General features: G+C 49.7%; 1 protein-coding gene across 1 annotated transcript; it reads left to right on the plus strand.

Moving 5' to 3' along the window:
• Positions 1 to 4343: 4343 nt before the first annotated feature.
• Positions 4344 to 22093, plus strand: SESN2 (sestrin 2). Its single transcript, XM_065927573.1, has 10 exons — positions 4344 to 4775; positions 12762 to 12827; positions 14555 to 14752; positions 15227 to 15409; positions 15522 to 15734; positions 16571 to 16721; positions 17400 to 17518; positions 18147 to 18337; positions 20041 to 20185; positions 20778 to 22093. Exons 1-10 carry the CDS (start codon positions 4713 to 4715, stop codon positions 20862 to 20864), a joined length of 1416 nt encoding a protein of 471 aa, XP_065783645.1. The 5' UTR covers positions 4344 to 4712; the 3' UTR covers positions 20865 to 22093.
• The last annotated feature ends 216 nt before the right edge of the window (positions 22094 to 22309 follow it).

Here is a 22309-nt window from a genome sequence, read left to right on the forward strand (position 1 = left end):
TAAGGATTCCTGCCTGTAAGGTGACAGAGTAAGTCAAGATAACATGAAGTGCATTTGGGCAGGGGCAGAGGAAAGCGGGGTTGTCTCTGGGGAGTCTGGTTCCTGCTGGCAGCAAGGAAATCCTCATGGTCTTAGCTGTTGCCTGGCCTTGTTTCAGGATCTGACAATTCTGGGAACTCAAAAATCGACCTTTTTCCCCAGCCGGTTCTGAGCTATAACAGAGTCCTGCCTGCAGGGTGCGCTGAGGGCTCATAGCCGACAGAACCAAACTGGAGCTCAGGTTTTGTGTTTTATTTTTTAAGGGGGGTGAGTTTTGTTTTTAATTTATTGGGGTCTTTTGGCCGCATCTCGCTGAACTTCCCCCACCAAGGATCATCTTGCACCCCCTCCAGTGGAAGCAGCCGAGTCTTAACCACTGGATTGCCAGGGAAATCCAGGAGGGGTGAACTTTTTGAAATCTGAAGATTTCTGTCCTCAGGATACAATCAATGTACCTGAATTATATGTAATGCCCAACACCAGTTCTCACACTGTCTTTGGAGAGTTAGAGCTATTTCCAGTTCCTTTGTTTTCCAGATGAAGAAACAGATCCTAAGAGACTGAGGGGAAAAAAATCACTTTGGATCACATAGCTCAAAACTAGCACCGTAATTGCCTGATTCCTGGGCAGGGCTCTTCAGAGAGGGTTGGTTCTGCTTTCAAGAGTCTGTGGCTGTTCTGCCTCCTAATGCACAATTCCTGGGGACAATGTCAATTTTGGTTGTATAGCTTGACAGCTCAGGACCTGTCAGCCAGAAGGCCCTCCCTCAGCACCTAGCAGAATGCCTGCTGAATGAGTAATGAAATGAACGAATGTGTGAATCAGCCACAGAGATTGGGTCTCCTTTGGTTTTATCAAATAAGTCACCTGGAGTTGGATTTCTTTCCTGAAATTCCCTCAAGGCAGAAATATTCTAAAATGGAAGGGGAGGGTGGGGAGGGTGTGGCAAACAATAAGAGCTCAGAAAATTACATCTGAGTTGATAAATCATAGCCCCAGATCTGGTCAGGGTATAAAAATATTCTATCATATTGCATTTGGGATTAGAAAATTAATTTATGAAGAATGAATTCAGAACAGATGAGAATTCCATTAGGGTTAAAATCTGTGAGAGGGTCTGAAGCTAAAGGAGCCTCAGAAACATTTCAAACAGCATCTAGATGTACCTTCAGGACTGGAATGTGACTGAGGAATAAAAGAAAGTGTTGACCAATCAGTGGCCTCAACAGAGCTGATGCAAGAGTGGAGAGAAGGGCAACAGGAGGTGGATCTTTCCTGAACCAAAAATACCAGGCATGGGGGAGGGGAGGAACAAACTTGGCAGTGTTACCTGGGCTGGGAGCTTCAGTGCTGGATTTCCAGAGTCTGGCACAGTGCCTGGTACACACTAGATGGTCAATAAATGTTTAGTGAATGAAAGAGTGAGGGAAGAAGCCTGAGCCCCAACCAGCACGTTCACTGTGGAGGTGGTTTAGTGATTCATCTTTTCTCTGGCTCTTTTTGCTCAGATTCCAACTACCCTAACTACTTTCTGATGATAATTTGGCTTTTCATGGTATAAAGAGGTTCTGGCCTGTCAATTATGGGCCACTTAACAATTATGTTTCTCACTCCCAATTAATATATTGGAATTCTGCTTTACATATCAGTTCCTTGTGTCAGCCTGCTTCTTACATATTCAGGTCTTTCATCGGTGATGCAGTGGAGTTTCTGCTTTGGAGTCATTCCTGTCTAGATTTGAATTCTTACTCAATATATTACTAAGCTGTCTGATTTTTGCCAACACACCTCTCCAGACTCAGTATCCTCATCTGTCAGATGGGGGCATACTACCTACTTCATGATATGGTGGTGAGAATTACATGAGATAACAGATGAATCCTGGACTATCCTTGGAGCTCAGTAAGTAGTGGTATCTGTGTCCCTTCCAAGCTTCCCTTCAAAGGAGATTGGGTCACAAAATCTCATTCAATTGAGAATATCAGTATCTCTTGCTTTTCACAAATTTACTGACTTTGTAAGTAAAGCCTTGGGAATGATTTAGTCACTTCCTTCAAGGTTCTAAAGAGTCATTGTACAGAGGAGGGCAACTCATATTCATTAATATAAAAGTAGTTCCCAAGGACTCGCTGATACTGCAGCTCCAATACTTTGGCCACCAGATGTGAAGAATTGACTCATGAGAAAAGACCCTGATGCTGGGAAAGATTGAAGGCAGGAGGAGAAGGGGATAACTGAGGACAAGATGGTTGGATGGCGTCACCTACTCAATGGACATGAGTTTGAGCAGGCTTTGGGAGTTGGTGATGGACAGGGAAGCTTGGCATGCTGCAGTCCATGGGGTTGCAAAGACTGAGCAACTGAACTGAACTGAGGACTCACTACATGCTAGTGGGAGAGAGAGAGACAATAAGACACAGTTCTTGCCTTCAGGGAGTTCTGACACAGTCTGGTGCCATCAAAAGAAGACATCATATGACCCTGACACAAAGTTTTACTTTTCTGAGTTTAGGTTTCCTCACTTTGCAAACTTGGTCAATAACATTCTATTGTTAGTTGGAGAGAAGGGGTAAGATGCAAATATGATAACAAGACTGCATCAAATTTGAAGACCAATGGTACAGAAAATGTAGAAACAATGTGTTGAGGAGTTAAACAGTGGTAGAGCTTATTTACAGCTCAGTTGAAAAAAGCAGTACTTTCTATAGGAAGTGGCATTTTAAAGCTTTCATTCAGACCACAGTTACTAATAAAGGCATTAATTGCTGGGCTAGAGTTCAGTGGCCAGAGATTTGCAGAGAGAAAGTCTTGAAGATCAAACAAGGAACATGAAGGTGGCAGGTGATTAGGGTAGAAAAGATATATTGAGGCAGATCTTGGCAGATATTGAATGCCAGTCTAGGGATTTGAACTTCATTCTGTGACTGATGAAATACCAGTAAAGTTGATCTAAACATTTGACATTACAGAGTATATTTTAAAAGTAAAAGCTGAACCTGACATATTTGAGGAGGGTAACTTAGAGGGGAATTCAATTCAAAGGAGGATTTAATCAACAAGGGCATGTTATTGGCAGGATATTTTGTTAGGTGGCATAGAGCAGAAGACAAAGATGTCAAGATGTGGACCCTGTCCTCAAGGAGCTTATAATCAAAACTCATGTCCACAGAAAAGTACAACACAAGGTAGACTGTAATAAGCGTTATAACAGAGCCCCAGCCCAAGGGTCTCAGCTTAGCTGAGAATGAGGTTAATTTACCTTTCCCAAGAGTCTGGAGACCAAGTCAGACTTGGGAAGCCACAGAGGGGAGGTCATCCAGTCCACTTGAGCTCCTGCTGGGATTCTCTATCCCTAGTAAACATTAACTTTGAAACAAAAAGTGGAGCCCTGAAGAAAAACTGTCAAGAGGCTGTGGGAAGGAAACAGAAGAAGTCAGCTTTGAGGTGCTGGTAGAAGCAACTTCTCCCAAATGGAGAGTTGAAGGCCAGGAAATGGATGAGATGGGGAGGGAGAGTGTGCCTGGAGAGAGGAAAGATGAAAACAGAAACTAGGGGAACACCCACGTTCCAGGAGGTGGGAGGAGAAAGAAGAGTCAGAGAAGGAGTGGCCAGAGACAGAAGGGAGAAAAAAAAAACCAGTAGAATACCTTGTCGCAAAGTTTTTAGAAGAGGGGGGATAGAAGGCAAGATGGGAGGACCCAAGGGAGCAGAAGAGGGGAAACTGCAGCAACAGGGTTTGAGATTAGACAAGAAGTTGCCAAGGAGATTTCAATGAATGAAGGCTTTCCCAGAGACTCCACAAATCAGCTGGATTCCCTGTGTCTGGTACATTCTAAGGTGGAGCCTTCCCGGAGGCCAGAAGAACAGGGCTGTGTGCTCTGATCTCCCAAAGATCGGGCGGTCAGCTCTGTAGTTAGCACTACCTCTCCTAACCCGAACCAGTCGCTCCAGGAACCGAAAAGCTGAAGAACGTACTTGGGAGGGATTTCACACCCATGTATCTCTGGCCCAGCCCGGTGAAGTCCCGTTTCATCATGCAGCTTTAGTGACTCTGCGGGTCTGTCACTCTCATCTGGTATTGCCAACATTCTGACTAAAACCCTCTTGCAAAAGTTTGCAGCATTAGCTGGAGGCTGACTACAGCTCCCAGAATTCCCCGGGCACTTCCCGGTGCCGATTGGCTGAGCCCCAGGCTCCTGAGGGCGGTGTTCCCCCGCCTCCCCGGGAAACAGGCATCTGATTGGCTGCGGCGCGGGGGTTTTTGTGTCCCCGCCCTTCCCCAGGGACCGCAGCGGGCAGAGCGGTTCTGCTGGTGTCAGAGCCCGGCAAGCGCTGGCAGTTCCGAGGCGGAGATGCTGAGGAGCGCTGGGTTCGCTAGCAGCGCTGGCTACTTCGGAGTCCCGAGGAGCCCCGGACCGTGAAAATCCCTGCGCCGCGGCCAATCCCGAGGCCATTCACCCCTCCAGAAGCCAGACAAGCGGAGAGTCCAGCGCAGCGGCGGCCGTTCCCGGATCCTAGGCTTTCGGAGCGTTCTGGAACCCCGAGAGACACCCCCGGGGGCTCTAGAAGCTCCCCCAGCGGCCCCCAGTCCCGGCTTCCTGCGCGCGTCTGTCTGAAAGCCCCTCGGGTGCACGGGCGGTCGCCGAGCCGCGTCTGGGTCCTGGCGCACACCATGATCGTTGCGGACTCCGAGTGCCGCGCGGAGCTGAAGGGCTACCTGCCCGGGGCCAGAGAGGTAAGCAGCGGCCGAGCGACGCCACTCTTCCCTCGAACCCAGAGCCGCGTCCAAGCTTCGGGTTGTTGCAAGCTGAGTCTGTGAGCCGCCCCCTCGGCTGGAGGAGGGGGAATGCAGCGCGTAACCTGGAGTGGGGTTGCATCAACCGGCAGCCTCGGCCCCCTCAGCCTCCGCCTCCTGCCCCCTCCCCGGGGCGGGGGGCGGGGGTAGGATTGTAGAGCCCTCCGCGGCTCCCTCAGACTCCGGGCCAAAGAGAGGGGCGCCTTCTCGAGGTTATCTTAGGTTTGGGCCCTCGTCTAGGGAGTGTTCAAGTCCAGGCAAATCCCGGCGCAGCGGCCGGACCACTCCTCCTCCCCGCCCCCTTCCGCAGATCCCTTCCTCTAGGCTGGGGCTAGAGGAACCGTTTTTAGGTAGGATGTGTACCCGGCTCCAGTGCCCCCGCTCGGTGATGGGAGTACGTGAGGCTGGCCCACGAAGGTCGACCCCGTCCCTCGCCCCCACCTGCACCCCTGATTCGAATTGGGGGCGCGGGAGCTCCGGGGCCTTGGCGGACTGCCGGGTATGCCGCGGTGAAAGCTCGCAGAGGGGAAAAATCCTGGCCGCGGCTCCCGAAGCCAAGCGCCGATTTGGCTGTGCTCTACTAACTGGTCTGACGTCCCAGAAGTTTGTTCTGCAGAGACTGTCTTTACAGTGAGGCTGGGAATGCGGCTGCACCCAATCTGACACCCCCCTGCCTCATTACCACCACCACGGACCATGAACATCTTGTTTATTACGCACCTGCTGGATGGCAGGCTCCGGTTCTGCCTTTTCTCTGAATCCTCAGGACTTAAACTAGCAGAATTTGAGCTATACTGTTGCCGCTCATTTAGGGGATGAGGAAATTGAGGCCCAGGAGGGGCTGTGGAGAGGCTTCCTTGGCTCACCCTGCAGAGCAGCTCATTCTTTGGCTGTGGTGTCTTTAAGATTTCCCAGTGTGGTTGGCTCAGCAGGGAGTTTTGCTTGTTTCTTTGGTTTCCAGGCCTGGAGCCTGGTGCAAGTGTCTTACTGGGATTGGAAGTCAGACCTGTGCTAGTCCTGAACTGTGATCCTGGGAATAAATGGCTGCACTTTTCTGAGCAGCTTGGTTTCTGGGGGTCCTCAGTTTTCTGTTAGCTTGTCACCCTCCCCTGTCATGGTTTAGGAGCCCAAGTGGAGGAAGGAAAACTGCTCCTGCCTCTTCTCAGCTGTGTGACTTTGACCAAGTCATCTTACTCTCTGAGTCAGTTTCCTTCTTTGTGGGAAAGAAAAAAAAAAAAAAGGTAATAATTTTCTTTATTGAGAGCACCTGGGCACTAGAGCAGACTTGCTCCAGGTTCATGTCCCCCAGCCCTCCTACTTTCTTGCTCTGTGACCTTGGCCAAGGGATCCCTTCTCTGATCAGCCAGTCGGGGTCTGGCTCTGTCTCCGAGGGCTTGTTGGGAGAGGTAACTGAGGAGACATGCAAAGGCCAGTGCTCAGTGCCTGGAGCATAGCAACTAAGTCCTGCGTCAGCCACGCTCGGTATTGTTAGAATGTGGCCACAGCATGTATTGCCCCTTCCCCAGAGTGTCTCTTGCAAGGGGGTGTCTGAACCCGCCACTCCTGCCTGAGGCGAATGTTGGCTCATCTCTCTTTGGGACAGCATCTGGGAAGTGATATGGGGAGAAAAGCGAGCTCCAGGTGGACTGGGCAGACTCTGAGGGCGGGGCCTTTAGATGGAAGCTTGCTAGCTGTCAACAGCAGAAGGGGTTGGGGGAATTGGTAATGTCAGACCCCTTTCTGCATATTCTTCTCTCTCAGGAAAAGAGGACTTTGGGAAGATGTCTGTTTTAAGCAGAATCTTTTAGGAGACAGTAGGGTGCTGAACTTACAGAGCCCTGTGCCCAAGCCCTGAGGGAAGCTGGACAAGTACATACAAGTACATACAAGGAATGTCCAGTCCCCTCAGCTCTCATGCTGTGACACACACCTTTTCACCAAGTCAAGGCCTTCAGACACTTCACTCTAGAACTGGTAGTGTGTTCTCAGAGCCCTCCTGAGCTCTTGAAACATCACTGCTTCAAGGAAAGTCTTTCCTTCCCCACCTCTGCATACCTGCTTCCTGTCCCCCTTCTCCATTGCAAGAGCTGTTATCCCAGTTATAGTGTAGCAGTTGTGTAATCAGGCATTTCTTGTCTGTGTACCTTGCTAGACTGGAAACACTGTAGGCCCCATCACCAGCACTGTTCTTAGCACCTAATAAATGCTCGTAACTATTTGCCCTTGTTGGCTTAGCTGACCCTTGTGAACTGTGCACAGACTTTGAAGTCAGATCTGAGCTTGCCTGTCTGGAACAGGTCTCTGAAAGAGCCTCAGTGAGCTGCCTCTGAAGAAGGGATCAGTTCAGTTCAGTCGCTCTGATTCAGTCGTGTCTGACTCTTTGCGACCCCATGGACTGTAACACACCAGGCTTCCCTGTCCATCACCAACTCCCGGAGCTTGCACAAATTCATGTCCATGGAGTCGGTGATGCCATCCAATCATCTCATCCTCTGTCATCCCCTTCTCCTTGTGCCTTCAATCTTTCCCAGCATCAGGGTCTTCTCCAATGAGTTGGCTTTTTGCGTCAGGTGGCCAAAGAATGGGAGCTTCAGCTTCAACATCAGTCCTTCCAATGAATATTCAGGACTGATTTCCTTTAGGATTGAAGAAGGGATAAGAAGACCTATTTCCCTCCAGGTAGTTGTGAAAAATCAGCCAGATTATGGTTGGGAGATGAGTTTATGGCATCACTCACACAATGCCTCTCCCAAAGGAGGACTCTGACTCCCTCTCAGGTGTAAACCCAGGCAAGTATCTTGAATTCAGCAGCCCACGGGGAGGGGAGTCTCTACCCATGCCCAGCTGGCAGAGTAACCTTGAAGGAGACTGTAACTGAGTCCTGGAGATGGCAGGCCTACCAGGAATAAAGGCTGAGGCTAATTGGGGTGGCGGACAGAACCCTTGCAAGCCAGACTGAGCTGAATTCAAATCTTGAGTTGGCCACTTGTCAACTGTGGCTTAACCTTTGGAACCTTAATCTTTCCTTGTGTGCAGAAGAGACCCCTACTCCCACCCCCGAACTGATGAAGATTAAATGCAACCAGTGTGCTAGTGTCAGAGTTAATATGAAAGGGAATTGTGAGTAGACGCGTAAATCAGAGCCAGGCGCGGAGTGCTGAGGTGGTTGATCCTCTCCTTACAACTATCCTGATGCCTTCTCAGTTGAGTGGCCACCCAGCTAACTGACCTCGGTGTTCTCGCTGCCCTGGATGGTCCTCTCAGCTGAAACTCATTGGTTTTTCCTCTGCCCCGCCCTAGCTGTGTTGCCTTGGGTGGGTCACCTGCCCCACTCTTCATCCATATAATCAGGGAAGGGATCTTGCCTTTATCAGGTGTGTGAATGTGTGTCCTGAGCCACATGTGGCTATTTAAATTTAGATAAATTAGATTTTATTGAATTTAAAACAGCTTTTTAGCTGCACTCGTCACGTTTCAAATGCTCAGCCACTGTGTGTGAATGTGTTAGTCGCTCAGTTGTGTCCAACTCTTTGCAAACCCATGGACTGTAAACCACCAGGCTCCTCTGTCCACGGGATTATGCAGGCAAACATACTGGAGTGGGTAGTTGTTCCTATTCCAGGGGATTTTCCCAACCCAGGGATTGAACTTAGGTCTCCTGCATTATAGGCAGATTCTTTACCATCTGAGCTACCACAGAAGCCGCCAAGGAAGTGACTTGGGGCTACCATCTTTATTGGACAGTGCAGATAAACAATATTCATCATTACAGAAGGTTTTATTGGACTTGCTGTGCTAAGTACTGGGGTCACAACAGGGAACTTGATCCAGGGTGTGCTCTCAAGGTATGGAACAACACAGGATGACAAGGGCTGTTATTGGGGCAGCAGAGCCCCTGGAAATGTGGACAGGGAGAAGGAGCATCTCACTCCTGGTGAACCCCAGAGGTGAAGCCTTGGGGCCGCTGAGACCTTGAGAAGTTTACAGAATGGGAATCATTTCTGCAGTTGAGGATATCTGATTTGTTTCCTAACCCTGCCACCTCTTTCCTGGCTGAGTGACCTGACCTCTCTGAACCTTATTCCCCATCTGTAAAATGGAAACTCTTCAAGTGCACATGAAATAAAGGTTTAGCCCATGACAATCAGTTTTGTTACCTACCATTATTATTGACTTCCTACCCCAGGAAATAGGGGAGGGCTGGTTTGGAGGTGTCATTTCTTGGCGGTGGCCCCTGCTCTGTCCACTTCCTCTCAGGTTTTGGGTGTCTGGGTTGGGGAAGCATGCAGGGTACTGGAACTCTGGATTAGAATCTACTCAGTCTTGCCCTCAGGGCCTTAAACTTTCCGCTACCTTTGTCTGGAATGCTGCTTCCCTAGATCTCCATAGGTCCTTTACAGGCCCATCAACTCATTTACATATTTGATATTTAGATACCAACTTAGGTTGTCTCCTCAGTGGCTTCCCCTGTCTAGGACTGGAATACTGCACATACTTCTCCACCCCATTATACACTCTCTTACTCTATGGAATCTGTGACTTGAAATCCTATTTATCATTTGTTTGTCTTTCTCCTTTGTAAATTCTAGGAAGACTAAGATTTTGTCTTTTCACTCAGACTCTTGCTGCCTACAATGTAGTCATCAAAACTGTTTGTCAAGGGACTTCCCTGGTGGTCCAATGGCTAAGACTCCATGCTCTTGATACAGAGGGCCCTGGTTTGATTCCCCTGGTTAGGGAACCAGATCCCACATACCACAACTAAAGATTCCTCATGCTGCAGCTAAGACCCAGTGCACCCAAATAAATAAATATTTTAAAAAATTCTCTTTTGAATGAACAGATTAACTCTGGTTCTATCTGGAAAGCACTTAGCACAGCGCCTTATACTTGAGAAAGCAATCAATGAATGGAGCGAAACAATGGCTCTCCCTCGCAAGTTATGCCAGGCCCCACCCAATTAAATTAAAATTGCTGGGCCTTGGCGTTGGTATTTTTAAAAAAGCTTCTCAAAGGGATTCTACCTGTACAGCTTGGGTTGAGAAGCCCTTGTTTGAAATAACAATGAGGTTAATGATCGCTGACTTGCTAAGTGCTTGCTGTGATAGAGGCACTCATTAAATCCTCATGACTACCCAGTGAAAGTAGGTACTATTGCTGCTGCTGCTGCCGCTAAGCCGCTTCAGTCGTGTCCGACCCCATAGACGGCAGCCCACCAGGCCCACCCCCCCCCGCCCCCCCCCACCGTCCCTGGGATTCTCCAGGCAAGAACACTGGAGTGGGCTGCCATTTCCTTCTCCAATGTGTGAAAGTGAAAAGTGAAAGTGAAGTCGTTCAGTAGTGTCCGACTCGTAGGGACCCCATGGACTGCAGCCCACCAGGCTCCTCCATCCATGGGATTTTCTAAGAGTACTGGAGTGGGGTGCCATTGCCTTCTCCGGTAGGTACTATTATTACCCCATAATTCGGAGAGGAAACTGAGGCTCACATTGCTAGCAGATAATAGGGGGTGGAGTTGTCTTTAGAGCCCCTATCTTTTAAGTGTATTCTGCTTTATTGTCCAAATCATTATCATCATCTTCACTGAGGCTGATAACGTTGGTAGATCTGGACCTATCACGTAAAGACCCACAGGCCTCAGTTTCTTCCTTTGAGAGCTCCTGGGGCAGACTTTAGAGAGGGAAGGGGTTCCTGAAACTGTTCTCTGTCCCTCCCTACCTAGTACCCTGGTGGGCCCTCCCTGTCCCCCCCACCGACCCCCCCAGTTCCTTCCTGCCCTTCCCCACCACACCTGGCTGTGGTTTTCTGTCTGTCCTTAGGTCGCCTGAGGGGGAGGCCCAGTTTGTGGAGTCAGCAATCCTTATCTCCCAGACAGAGCTGTTAGGCTTTTTCTCTTTGGTGAGGGAGGAGGAAAGCTGAAACAGGAGTGCTTGGGGATTGTGCTGGTTTCTAAGCTAGACTTGGACCAGCCTGGTCTGGTAGGTCCCTGAAGTATGGGCTGCAAAGGACCTGAGCGGTCAGCCCCACTGCCTTCTTTGTCCAAGATTAAAGCTCAGAGGGTCTAAGTGACTTTCTCGGGGTCACACAGCCAGTTAGTGGCATCAGAATCGGTACTCATACCGGGGACTTTTGTATCCTTGTTCTTTCCTTTGTGATCTTTCAGAGCCCCAGAGCTCTGCCTCCCTCAGGGGGCTTTTCAGTTCAGCCCCTCAGTCCTCTCCAACTCTTTGCAACCCCATGCACTGAAGCTCATCAGGCTTCCCTGTCCATCACCAACTCCCGGAGCCTGCTCAAACTCATGTTCATTGAGTCGGTGACGCCATCCAACCATCTTGTCCTCTGTCGTCCCCTTCTCTTTCTGCCTTCAATCTTACCCAGCATCAGGGTCTTTTCCAGTGAGTCCATTCTTTACATTAGGTGGCCAAAGTATTGGAGCTTTGGCTTCAGCTTCAGTCCTTCCCATGTGTGTGTGAGGGGGTGTCTTTTAGCTATGTAAAAAAGAAGGTTCATTTATAATCCTTAGTCTCTGGACACCTGGGGATTAACACTAAGTCTAGATTTGAATGAGGAGGGGCGAGTTAGGGGGACATCATCTCTGTTCAGTGAGGATATGACTCTGGTTTGGATAAACTGTTTCTAAAGCCAGTGCTGAGACAACACCCCCCCCCCCAACCCCTGCCACCTAGGTATCAAAATAAATGAGTAAATAAAATATGTGGTTTCCATAGAGGCTCCTACACCCACGTCAAGATACAGCTGCTGCCATCAGCATTGCCCTCCATGTAGCTCTGCTTTCTTCATTCACAGACTAGTGTGAATTACCTGGCCCTGCTCTGCACAAAATGTAATCTGGAAATACAGAGACCTAAATCAGACAATTAGAAGGTGATGCTTTCAGAAGCAAAAGCACTGGGAATTGTGGGGTCACAGATGAGGGTCAGAAGAAGGTGCTCAGGAAAATGGAGTTAGTTCTGCAAAAGGTGTGGCCAGTGAGAGGGCGGTGGATCCGAGCCACTGACTATCTGGAAGGCAACAGCAGGTGGAGGCAGGATTTTAAGCCAGCTGATGAGATTTGCACTTGAGAAAGTTTTCTCTGGCTATTGAAAGTTTGCCCTCCTTAGTGACCACCAGGGTGATGTACTCACTAGATCTGCTCCTGGTCCCAGAGGTGGGGTTGGGGGTGGATGCTTTATTTATTCATTCATTCTGTTGTCTTGGTAGAGGATGGAGAAGAGGCCAGGACTGTGGAGGCAGGTAGGCATTGGTGAGGCAGTGGTTAGTGCTCCAGACAGGGGGCCGTGGTGTCTACTAGGTGGTGATGGATGAAGAAATGACAATAAAGCTACATCATAGGAATCTAGGAGGCTTGGTAAGCAGGTCTCAGGATACAAACAAGGGAGGTTCTCATACAAGTTCTCCATGGGTACCAAAAGGTGGCCTCCTGGGAAAGTGCAACACGGTGGCTATATAATTTCCTTTTCCCCTGCCCCTGCAACCCAGTAGTGGGACTCCTGGGTCGCTTCCCAGTTCCAGAAGAACTCAGCCTGTGGGGTGAGCTCCCTTGCTTATTTACCCCTTCTCCATCCACCAAGCTGGTCTGTATCTCCACCTGACTCCTGGTGCACCAGAAAGGTGATTCTAAAAGCTCACTGTGGGGATTTCCCTGGTGCTTCAGTGGCTAAGACCCCACACTCCCAATGCAGGGGGTCCAGGTTCGATCCCTGGTCAGGGAACTGGTCCCACATAGCACAGCTAAGATCAAAAATCTCATGTGCCTCAACTGAGACCCGGTGCAACCAAATAAATAAATATTGAAAAATAAAATTAAAGCTCAGTGTGGCCCCTCCAGTGGCCCCTCCAGGAGTGAGAACTATCTTCTTAGTCCTCCGTTTCACCTCTGACTGACCATGATGTGTTTCCTTCTAGGAGCAGAGGGAGAGCAGGGTTCGGCGAGGCCCCCGAGGGCCCAGCGCCTTCATTCCAGTGGAGGAGGTAAGCTTGGAAGGGGTTAAGATTGTCGTTGGCCCCTGGAAGGAAAGGACATGGGGCATTAAGTGGGTGGGAGGGATTTTCTGGTCTCTTGAAATTGCAGCTTTGAAACTACCCCTTCAGGTTGCTGACTCATTTAATCCGCAAAACAGCTCTGCTCCAAACAGACATCTCAGCCCAATTTTACTGGGAAGAAACAAGCTCCAAGAGATAAAATGCTAATAACACAGCTAGGTAATGAACAAACTTGTGGTTCCCAGAACAAGACTTGTTTTTCCTTAAGAAGACAGAACTATCTGTAGTTATCTTCTCACCCTTGAATGTACATGTATTAAAGTTTTTTTTTCCAACTTCATGTGTAATATATGTTCATTATTTTAAAATTTCCAGTGTTTCAGAAAACTTTAGTTTCTTGTAATCCCAACCCCACTGAGATAATCACTGTTAAACATTTGCCACTGTTTTCTAGACTTCTTTTCATTTGGAGCCAAGGTCATAGTTTGTAACATGATTTTGTTATTTTTGTTCATTTGGGAAGGTTTTGTTTTTTTTTTTTCATTTGGTTGTTATGTTTTGTTATTTCACATAATACATCAGAGACATCTTTCATCTACTGAGTCAGATCATGCATTCATTTATTTAACAGGTGTCTGTTGAATGATTAATCTGTCAGGCACTGTTCTAGGTACTGGGGATACAGATGAGAACAAGACAAACAAAACTCCTTGCCATCACAAAACTGACATTCCAGTGGGGGGTTTGTGGTGGGGAGAACTTCAAAGCACACACACAAACAAATTAAAAAATAATCATTTCCTTCTTTTCCTTTGGCCTTCATTGAACAAAGACAAACATTTCCTTGTCCTCCTTGCCTTCCTAAATGTGTAGGCCAAATAGTTAATTAGCTGTTAACAAATGTCTAAACTCTCCAGTTCCTTTCACCCTTTGTAAATGGATGAAAGCACGCAACCACCTGCTGTAGCCCAGAATGTTAAACTCAGATATTCTTATCTTATTTTTCATTGATAAATAACTACTCTTCCTCTGTAATAAAGGAAAGAAATAGTCTTTGAACTTAATTGGGAATTGAATTCTGATTCTGTCATTTATTAGATCTGTAACCTTAAGCCTTGATTCTCTCATGTGTCAGTGGTGGAAAATAATACTATTCACCTCACAGGAAATTGGGAAGAACTGATGAGATAATATAGACAGGGAAAGCTCCAAACTCAGACCCGGTGTGGAGAAAGCACTCAAGAAATGTGCACTGTTTTGCATCTGCTTCCAGTGACTGCACAGCTTTGCACCATTACTACCAAGGGCCCGGGTTCAACCCCTGGTTGGGGAACTAAGATCCCACAAGCCACGTGGCATGGCCAAAAAAAAAAAGCTCTGTGAAAGTAGGAGAAGCTGTATTCTAATCTCCATGCCTGAGTCTTTCTATCTAAGCTTGGAGAAAATAAGTTTCTAATTTCATATATATAATGTGTTTGAACAGTACTTGGCACATTGCAATGTATAAGAATTGACTACCATTGCATAAAGTGTCCAATAAGTATTTAATTAATCACTTAATGAAATGTCTTTTCCTCCCCTGATCTCCTTTTTGTTGGACGTGGTGGTTGTCTTCAGTTTCTTGCTATTAAAATCACAACGCAGGCAATGAATATGTTGGTTTCCCTGGTGGGGAGGGCACGAGGGAGTTACCCTTCCTCACCTTTGCTTGGCAGGTCCTGCAGGAGGGAACCGAGAGCCTCGAGCAGCACCTGGGGCTGGAGGCACTGATGTCCTCGGGGCGGGTGGACAACCTAGCCGTGGTGATGGGCCTGCACCCCGACTACTTTACCAGCTTCTGGCGCCTACACTACCTGTTGCTGCACACGGATGGGCCCCTGGCCAATTCCTGGCGCCACTACATCGCCATCATGGTGAGCTGGTCTGAGCCTGACTTTCGTAGGGGTGGGTTCATTGTGGGGTTCAGCCCTCAGGTCTCTTTGCTGGGGTCTTGATTCTACAAACAGGAGAAGAGGTGGCTTAGAGCAGAGCCCTAGCTTTATCTGACCATCCATTGAATTTTAGATTTTGAAGAGAGGCATTTTTTTTTTAAGTAGGCAATTTAATTTTTATTAAATTTGATTTTTATTTTATGTCAGAGGATCATTGCTTTACAATGTTGGTTTAGTTTCAAGTGTACAGCAAAGTGATTTAGATATACATTTATGCATTCAAAAAGACACTGTCTCACTCAGGACCACCCAGCCAGTGGCAAAGCTGGGGTTAGAACCTAAGAGTCCTGCCTCTCAGGCAACAGTGAGGTTTGTGACGGTTCCCTCCATGGGGTGCCCACCCTGAGCAGGGCCCAGGAAGCATAGGGTGACCTGGGCTCTGTCCACCGCCTCCAGGCTGCCGCCCGCCACCAGTGTTCCTACTTGGTGGGCTCCCACATGGCCGAGTTCCTGCAGACTGGCGGCGACCCTGAGTGGCTGCTTGGCCTCCACCGCGCCCCTGAGAAACTGCGCAAACTCAGTGAGATCAACAAGCTGCTGGCCCATCGGCCGTGGCTCATCACCAAGGAGCACATCCAGGTGCGCTGGGCAGGGAGGCGGGTCCCCGGGGGAGCGTGGGGCTGGGATGGGGCTTGGCCGGCAGCCCGGGGCAAAGCAACTGAGCAAGTCTGGCCTTGCCTTTTCTCTCCAGGCCTTACTGAAGACGGGCGAGCACAGCTGGTCCCTGGCCGAGCTCATCCAGGCCCTGGTCCTGCTCACACACTGCCACTCACTGGCCTCCTTCGTGTTCGGCTGTGGCATCCTCCCTGAGGGGGACCCTGAGGGCAGCCCCGCCCCCCAGGCCCCTTCGCCCCCCAGTGAGCAGAGCACGCCCCCCAGCAGGGACTCGCTGAACCACTCTGGGGTAAGTCGGGGGCCTGAGTCTTGGTGGGAGAGGAAGCTGGGGGCCCCTGGTCCTTGGCTAGAAGACAGTGCCTCCCTGTCTGCAGCAGCTGCTTCCTTATCACACCCTGGGAGACCTTAGAAAAGTCTTGTTTTTTTTTTTTAAGGTGCATTTATTTATTTTTGGCCACACCGGGTCTTCCTTGCTGTACCCGGGCTCTTTAGTTGCAGCCAGCGGGGCTACTCTTTGTCACGGTTCGCAGGCTCTAGGGTGCTGGCTCAGGAGTTGTAGTGCACAGGCTTACTTGCCCTGTAGCATGTAGAATCTTCCCAGACCAGGGATCGAACCCATGCGCCCTGCATTGGCAGGCAGATCCTTAACCACTGGACCACCTAGGAAGCCCTAAGTCATTTGGTTCTGAAACTCAATTTCCTCATATGGAAGATGAGGATAAAGACTCCCTCATCATAAAGGGTTGTGAGCCTGAGGTGAAATAACCACGTGACTGGCCTCAGCATGGAACCCCGCGGGCTTAAAGTAGCTGACTTTTAGCACTTTAACAATACAAAAGTTTGCCTCTTATTCTGTAAAGTGGCCTTGGTTGTGTGTATTTTAAAAATACAGTTACTTTAAAAAGCCCTTTCCTGTGAGGGGAGCTGACCCTCAGAGAAGACCTGTCTGTTCTATAGCTGCTTAAACATCACTTCCGGAAGCACAGGCCACATGCGCTGTCCAGCTCAGAGGAGGCCCTGGGCCTTCATGATTGCCCAGGAAGGCCCGGCATGTGAGAAAGACGTGTAGGGTTTCTGGGGTCAGGGGAGAAGGGGTGGATGGTCACCACCGGGTCATTCCTACAGGGCTTTGAGGCTGCCCGCGACGTGGAAGCTCTGATGGAGCGCATGAGGCAGCTGCAGGAGAGCCTGCTGCGGGACGAGGGCGCCTCGCGGGAGGAGATGGAGAGCCGCTTCGAGCTGGAGAAGTCGGAGAGCCTGCTGGTGACCCCCTCAGGTACAGGGTCACGGGCATCCAAGTTCGGGGGCCACCCCTCCTCGCACCCTCTCTGCTGGGAAGCTGGCATCTTCATGTTACTGCACCTCGGTAGCTACATCCCAGCCACCACTTCCAAGAAGTTCTGAGCATGGGCTCTGGGGTCAGGCCTGCTAGCCTTTCTTCTTTTTTTTTGGCCAGGCCATGTAGCATCCAGGATCTTAGGGATCTTAGTTCCCTGACCAGGCATGGAGCCCAGGAAAGGCAGATTCTCAACCTCTGGGCCGCCAGGGAAGTCCCCTGGTAGCTTTTCTGGCAGTGTGACCGCTGATAAGTCGCTTGCTGTCTCAGGTCCCAGCCTCCTCCCCCGTGAGGGATTTGTGTGTAGGGGAAATGAGACAACAGAAGCAAAGCGCTGAGCACAGAGCCTGGCCCAGGGTAAGCGGCTCCATAAGTAGCCACTGTTAGGATTGCTGTTGTTGTTACTGGGGGCCTTAGCCCCTGGACTGCGGACCTGAGTTACTCCCTCCCCCAGGCCCTCCTGCCGAAGTCCTGGTTCCACTCACTGTGGCGAGGGGCTTTCTTGGGCCCCCTATTCCACGTTCCCCAGCACCCCCTCCCCATTGATGATTAACGGGGAGTGGAGGCCTCTGTGCTCCGTGCCTTGGCCTCACTGTGACCTCTTTCTGACATCCTCAGCGGACATCCTGGAGCCCTCTGCAAACCCAGATATGCTGTGCTTCGTGGAAGACCCCACTTTTGGGTATGAGGACTTTACCCGGCGGGGGACTCAGGCACCCCCCACCTTCCGTGCCCAGGTAGGCTCTCCCTACTGATCTTAGCATTGCTTTTTAAAAATTAATTAGTTAGGGTTTTTTTGGACTGCTCTGGGTCTTCACTGCTGTGTACTTGCCTTCTTTAGTTGTGGTGAGCAGGTGCTTCTCTGTTGCGGTGTGAGGGCTTCTCACGGCTGAGCACAGGCTCAGTAATTGTGGTTCAGGGGCTTGGTTGACCCACAGCATGTGGGATCTTCCCAGACTAGGGATGGAACCCATGTCTTCTGCCTTGGAAGGCGGATTCTAAGCCACTGAAACTCCAGGGAAGCCCCAGCATTGCTTTACAAACAAGCAGGAGTGGGTCGTTTGTGTGATCAGAGTTTGGGCACCTTCTGTCCCTCAAGATTCCATGAAAGAAGTGGGAGACCCTGAAGGTGAAAAGACCCAGCTGGGTCCTAAGCTCAGGGGATCCTGACCACAGGAAGGAAGTCATCACCAAGCTGTATCCTCCTCAGCTTCTCAGGTCCAGACCAAGCAGCGGGTTAGATTTGCGGGGGTGGAGAGAGGCATTAAGGAGATCCCAGCTGTGCTGCAGAAGATGGCGTCCCTCTGGCCAGCCTCAGGCCCCAAGGACTCTACTCACTGACCCACCCCTTTCCATGTTTCTCAGGATTATACCTGGGAAGACCATGGCTACTCACTGATCCAGCGGCTCTACCCTGAGGGTGGCCAGCTGCTGGATGAGAAGTTCCAGGCAGCCTATAGCCTCACCTACAACACCATCGCCATGCACAGTGGAGTAGACACTTCCATGCTCCGCAGGGCCATCTGGAATTACATCCACTGTGTCTTTGGCATCAGGTGAGTGCAAGTCCCCTCATCCAGTCATGGTGTACCGCAAGCCCTCCATCTGAGCTCACAATTGTTTCCTTTTTCTTTGTTTTTCTTTCTCGTTCTTCCTGCCTATACTGTTCTTCAAGGCAAATGTATTTCTTGGCTGATTATAAAAGATAATAGCCATGCTTAGTTTTTGAAAGTCTTTAGTTCCACCCCCAGAAATAACTAGGGAGATCATACACACACACACACACACACACACACAAGTATACTTACATACATACACACATATACACATACAAAGAAAGTTATGTTTGTATTTCCATTCCAAGTAGCAGTCCTTCTCTCATAATAAAGAAGAACAACAGAAATGCCCAATGGTGAAATTCAGTTTTTAGTAAATGTAGGAAAAAAGAGATAACAAAAAGAAGAGAATAAAAATCATTCATGATCCCACCTGTTCTTACTATTGTCAGGTATTGGCTTGGTCAAAAAGTTCATTTGGGTTTTTCCGTTAACATCTTATGGAAAAACCTGAATGCATTTTTTTTACTAACCCAATATTTCCTTCCTGTCTTTTCTTTCCATGCGCAAATACCCAATCATATATAATTTTACAAAAATAAGACTTTCTTGTCTACTCCTTTATTTTACTCAGTTTAATCAAGTGAGAGTATATTTTAATGAACATGATTTTTTCCCTTGCTTTTCTAGTTTAATAGTTTATTCTAAGTATCAAAAAACAACAAAAACAAAAAACAGAAATCCCCAAAGTTTTGAAAAGGTGCACATTCCTTGGAGAAAATGTGCATTTCTGTGTGTTACTAGCTGTAGATCACATTTCACTGCGTGGGTTGAGCTGTGCTTAATTGACCAGTCTCCCACTGGCCAACCTCATTGACAAGTTTCTAATCCAGGGGAGGCCAAGGATGGATGGGCATCTTAGGGTGCCCACTGTGACCTCCCTTGCTGTCAGGCTTCCAGGTCAAGGATGCTCCACTATGCAACATGGCCCTCGCTCCTAAACCTTTGTTTACCCAATCTGCCCTCTAGTCTAAAACCAGTCTTCCACATCCACGCTGATCTGTGATGACTCACCGGCTCACTGGACTGGGGAGGGACATAATAGCTTCTAGACCTGTCACCAACTTGCCCTTTGACTTTGAACAAGCTGATTGCCTTCCATAGGCCTCCGTTTGCCCATCAGTGAAATGACTACCAATTTCTTTTTCCCTTTCCCTCTTCCTTCTCCAGGGTAAATATTCACACTGATCTCCTGCCCTATCTTTCATGCATGGCCTTAGCTGTAAAGTGGCGACTATGAGCGTGGAGGCAGGCAGAGTTGGGTTTGAATTCCATTCCCAGCTGTGTGACTTGGGACTTCACTTCTCTGAACCTCCATTTCATCTATAAAATGAGACTGATGAATACAGTACGTTGTATATAATAGTTTTGTATCCAGTCCTGTACTAAAGTTTCGAGGATGCTGTGAATATATGTTCACATGGTCAGTGCAGCGTGCTCAGCCTCTGCATTCCCTTGCGAGTCCAGTAGCCTGTGATATATGATATTAGCTGCTTTTCTAAGAGGAACCAAGCTTCTAGCTGCTTCCTACCTTCTGCCTTTTCTTGCCGCTCTCTGTTCCCCCTTCTGCAGGGTGGGGCTGGGGGAGAGGAGCTCTGTGGGAGCAGAGGTGTGAGTGATTCTTTCTGGGTCTTTCCATCCAGATATGATGACTATGACTACGGGGAGGTGAACCAGCTCCTGGAGCGGAACCTCAAGGTCTATATCAAGACAGTGGCCTGCTATCCGGAGAAGACTACCCGAAGAATGTACAACCACTTCTGGAGGCACTTCCGCCACTCTGAGAAGGTGCGGCTCGTGGGGGAGGAACAGGATGGAAGCCTGTGGAGGAGGTGAGGGCTCGGGACCCAGTGAGGTCCTGACCCTGGGATCCAACCTGCATCTCTTCATGTCTCCTGCATCAGCAGGCAGGCTCTTTACCATGATTGCCCACTGGGAAGCCCATTTACTCACCTGTAAAATGGGTGTCCTTAATGGCCGCCGGAAGGACCTGGGTTCAAATCATAACACTATCACTTGGGAGCTGTGTGACCTTGGGCAGGTCATTTTGCCTCTCCGAGCTTGTTTTCTTGACAATAAAAATTAAAAACTGCCTGCATTTCAAGGTTGTTGGGAGGATGAAGTGAGAAAATGAAGGTAAACCTCTGACCCCAAATAAATGCTCAGAGGTAGCTGTAGTTTTTAGCTTTGGGGGATAACGAGATTAGTCATGACTGGGATCAATGTGCTTGAAATTCTCCCACAGTCCTTGCACCAAGTTACTCAGAGCCTAAGGAAAGGGAAGGATGAAATGGGTGGTCAGGGATGACGGCATTCTGGGAGGGAAGGGGATGGTGAGAAGTGACATCAGTTGCCAACAAGCCCTCGTCTGTGCCCCCAGGTCCACGTGAACTTGCTACTGCTGGAGGCCCGCATGCAAGCCGCCCTCCTCTATGCCCTTCGTGCCATCACTCGCTACATGACCTGACTCAATGCAAGACCTGCGCCTGGAACAGCTGACCCTGGGGGGCCTCCTCGCTGCAAGGACTTCTCTGGAGACAGACCCTAATCTCTTCCTGTCCCATACTCACCTACCCTACTCTGGGGGTGGGCCTGGGGTGTGATGTGCAGCCCCCCCAGCCACACCCTCCTTCTCACTGGAATGGACAGGACCATCGCACTGACTCTGGTATCTCAGCTCTGACCCTGGGGCATGGGGGGCTGGCAGAGGACTAGCGGACTCCCAGGTGCCAGCCCCTCCTAACCGCCCTTACCCTCAGAGGCCAAGGGCACAGAAAGGAAAATGGACTGAGCGTGGACTTGTGTGCCAGCAGGTGGGGGCCCAGGCAGCACAAGTACTTTGGCCTTCCTGGCCTGGGAAGTCCCTGGCTGGTCCCCAGGGAGAGGGGCAAACACCTCCAGGGACTGACACTCCAAGCAGCTTCACCTCTCTCCTCCAGCTTCCTCCTCCACAAGATTTCATTACCTCCCACCAGCCATTCACCCATCAATGTGAAAGTCAGGGTCACAGCCGGTCTGTGCATCTGGCTCCCCAGAAGCCCGTTCTGTCCAGCAGCCCACAGGCTCCTTGCTCCCTGGTCACGCCAGTCCTAGTTCAATTCCCTTGACCCCCCTTTGCCCTCTTATCCTTTTCTCCACCACCTGTTGGAGGGAGGCCCCAGGAGAGAGACCAAGCCCGTCAAACAAGTAGATTATCTTTAGAGAGTTCGAAGTCTCTGTTGGTCACTTTGCCTTCAGACGAGGAGGGAGTATTATATGATAAATTCTCTGTGTTGTGATTTTTCATGGGCGAGGTTCTTCGCTGCCCACCCCTAGAGCCTCGGGCAGTGTCTGAGAGGAGAGCAGGAGTGTCTCCCCAGAGCTGAGCTACCTGGCAGAGGCTGGCACTCCACAATCTGTTATCTCCCCTGGCTCTGCCACAGACATTTGCCAAAAAAGTGGGCCTTTCCACATGATTTCAGTGGCTCAGGGAGACAGGCACGAGACCCCAGGTTTCCTGCGTGGGCCCTGTCATAGCCTAGTGAGCCCAGTTTCCACAGTTACAGACTGAGGGGCAGGACTATGTCTCGTGGTGTCTGGACCTTTGCTCAGTTTCTGAGGCCAGCCTGCCAGCAGCCAGCTGCACGAATTGCAGGATCCTGAGGGCCTCTGGGGATTTTACACACACACACACACACACACACACACACACACACACACACACACACACACACACACACCGCACACACACCGCACACACACACACACCGCACACACACCTCACACACACACACACACACACACACACACACACACCGCACACACACCGCACACACACACACACCGCACACACACCTGCCTGCAGTCAGTCTCTCTAGGCTACATGCCAAGGACCTTCCTACCCCCATCCCAGTTTCTGACCTTCCTACCCCC

Source organism: Muntiacus reevesi, chromosome 3, assembly GCF_963930625.1.
Source record: "Muntiacus reevesi chromosome 3, mMunRee1.1, whole genome shotgun sequence".
NCBI classification, from domain to species: domain Eukaryota; kingdom Metazoa; phylum Chordata; class Mammalia; order Artiodactyla; family Cervidae; genus Muntiacus; species Muntiacus reevesi.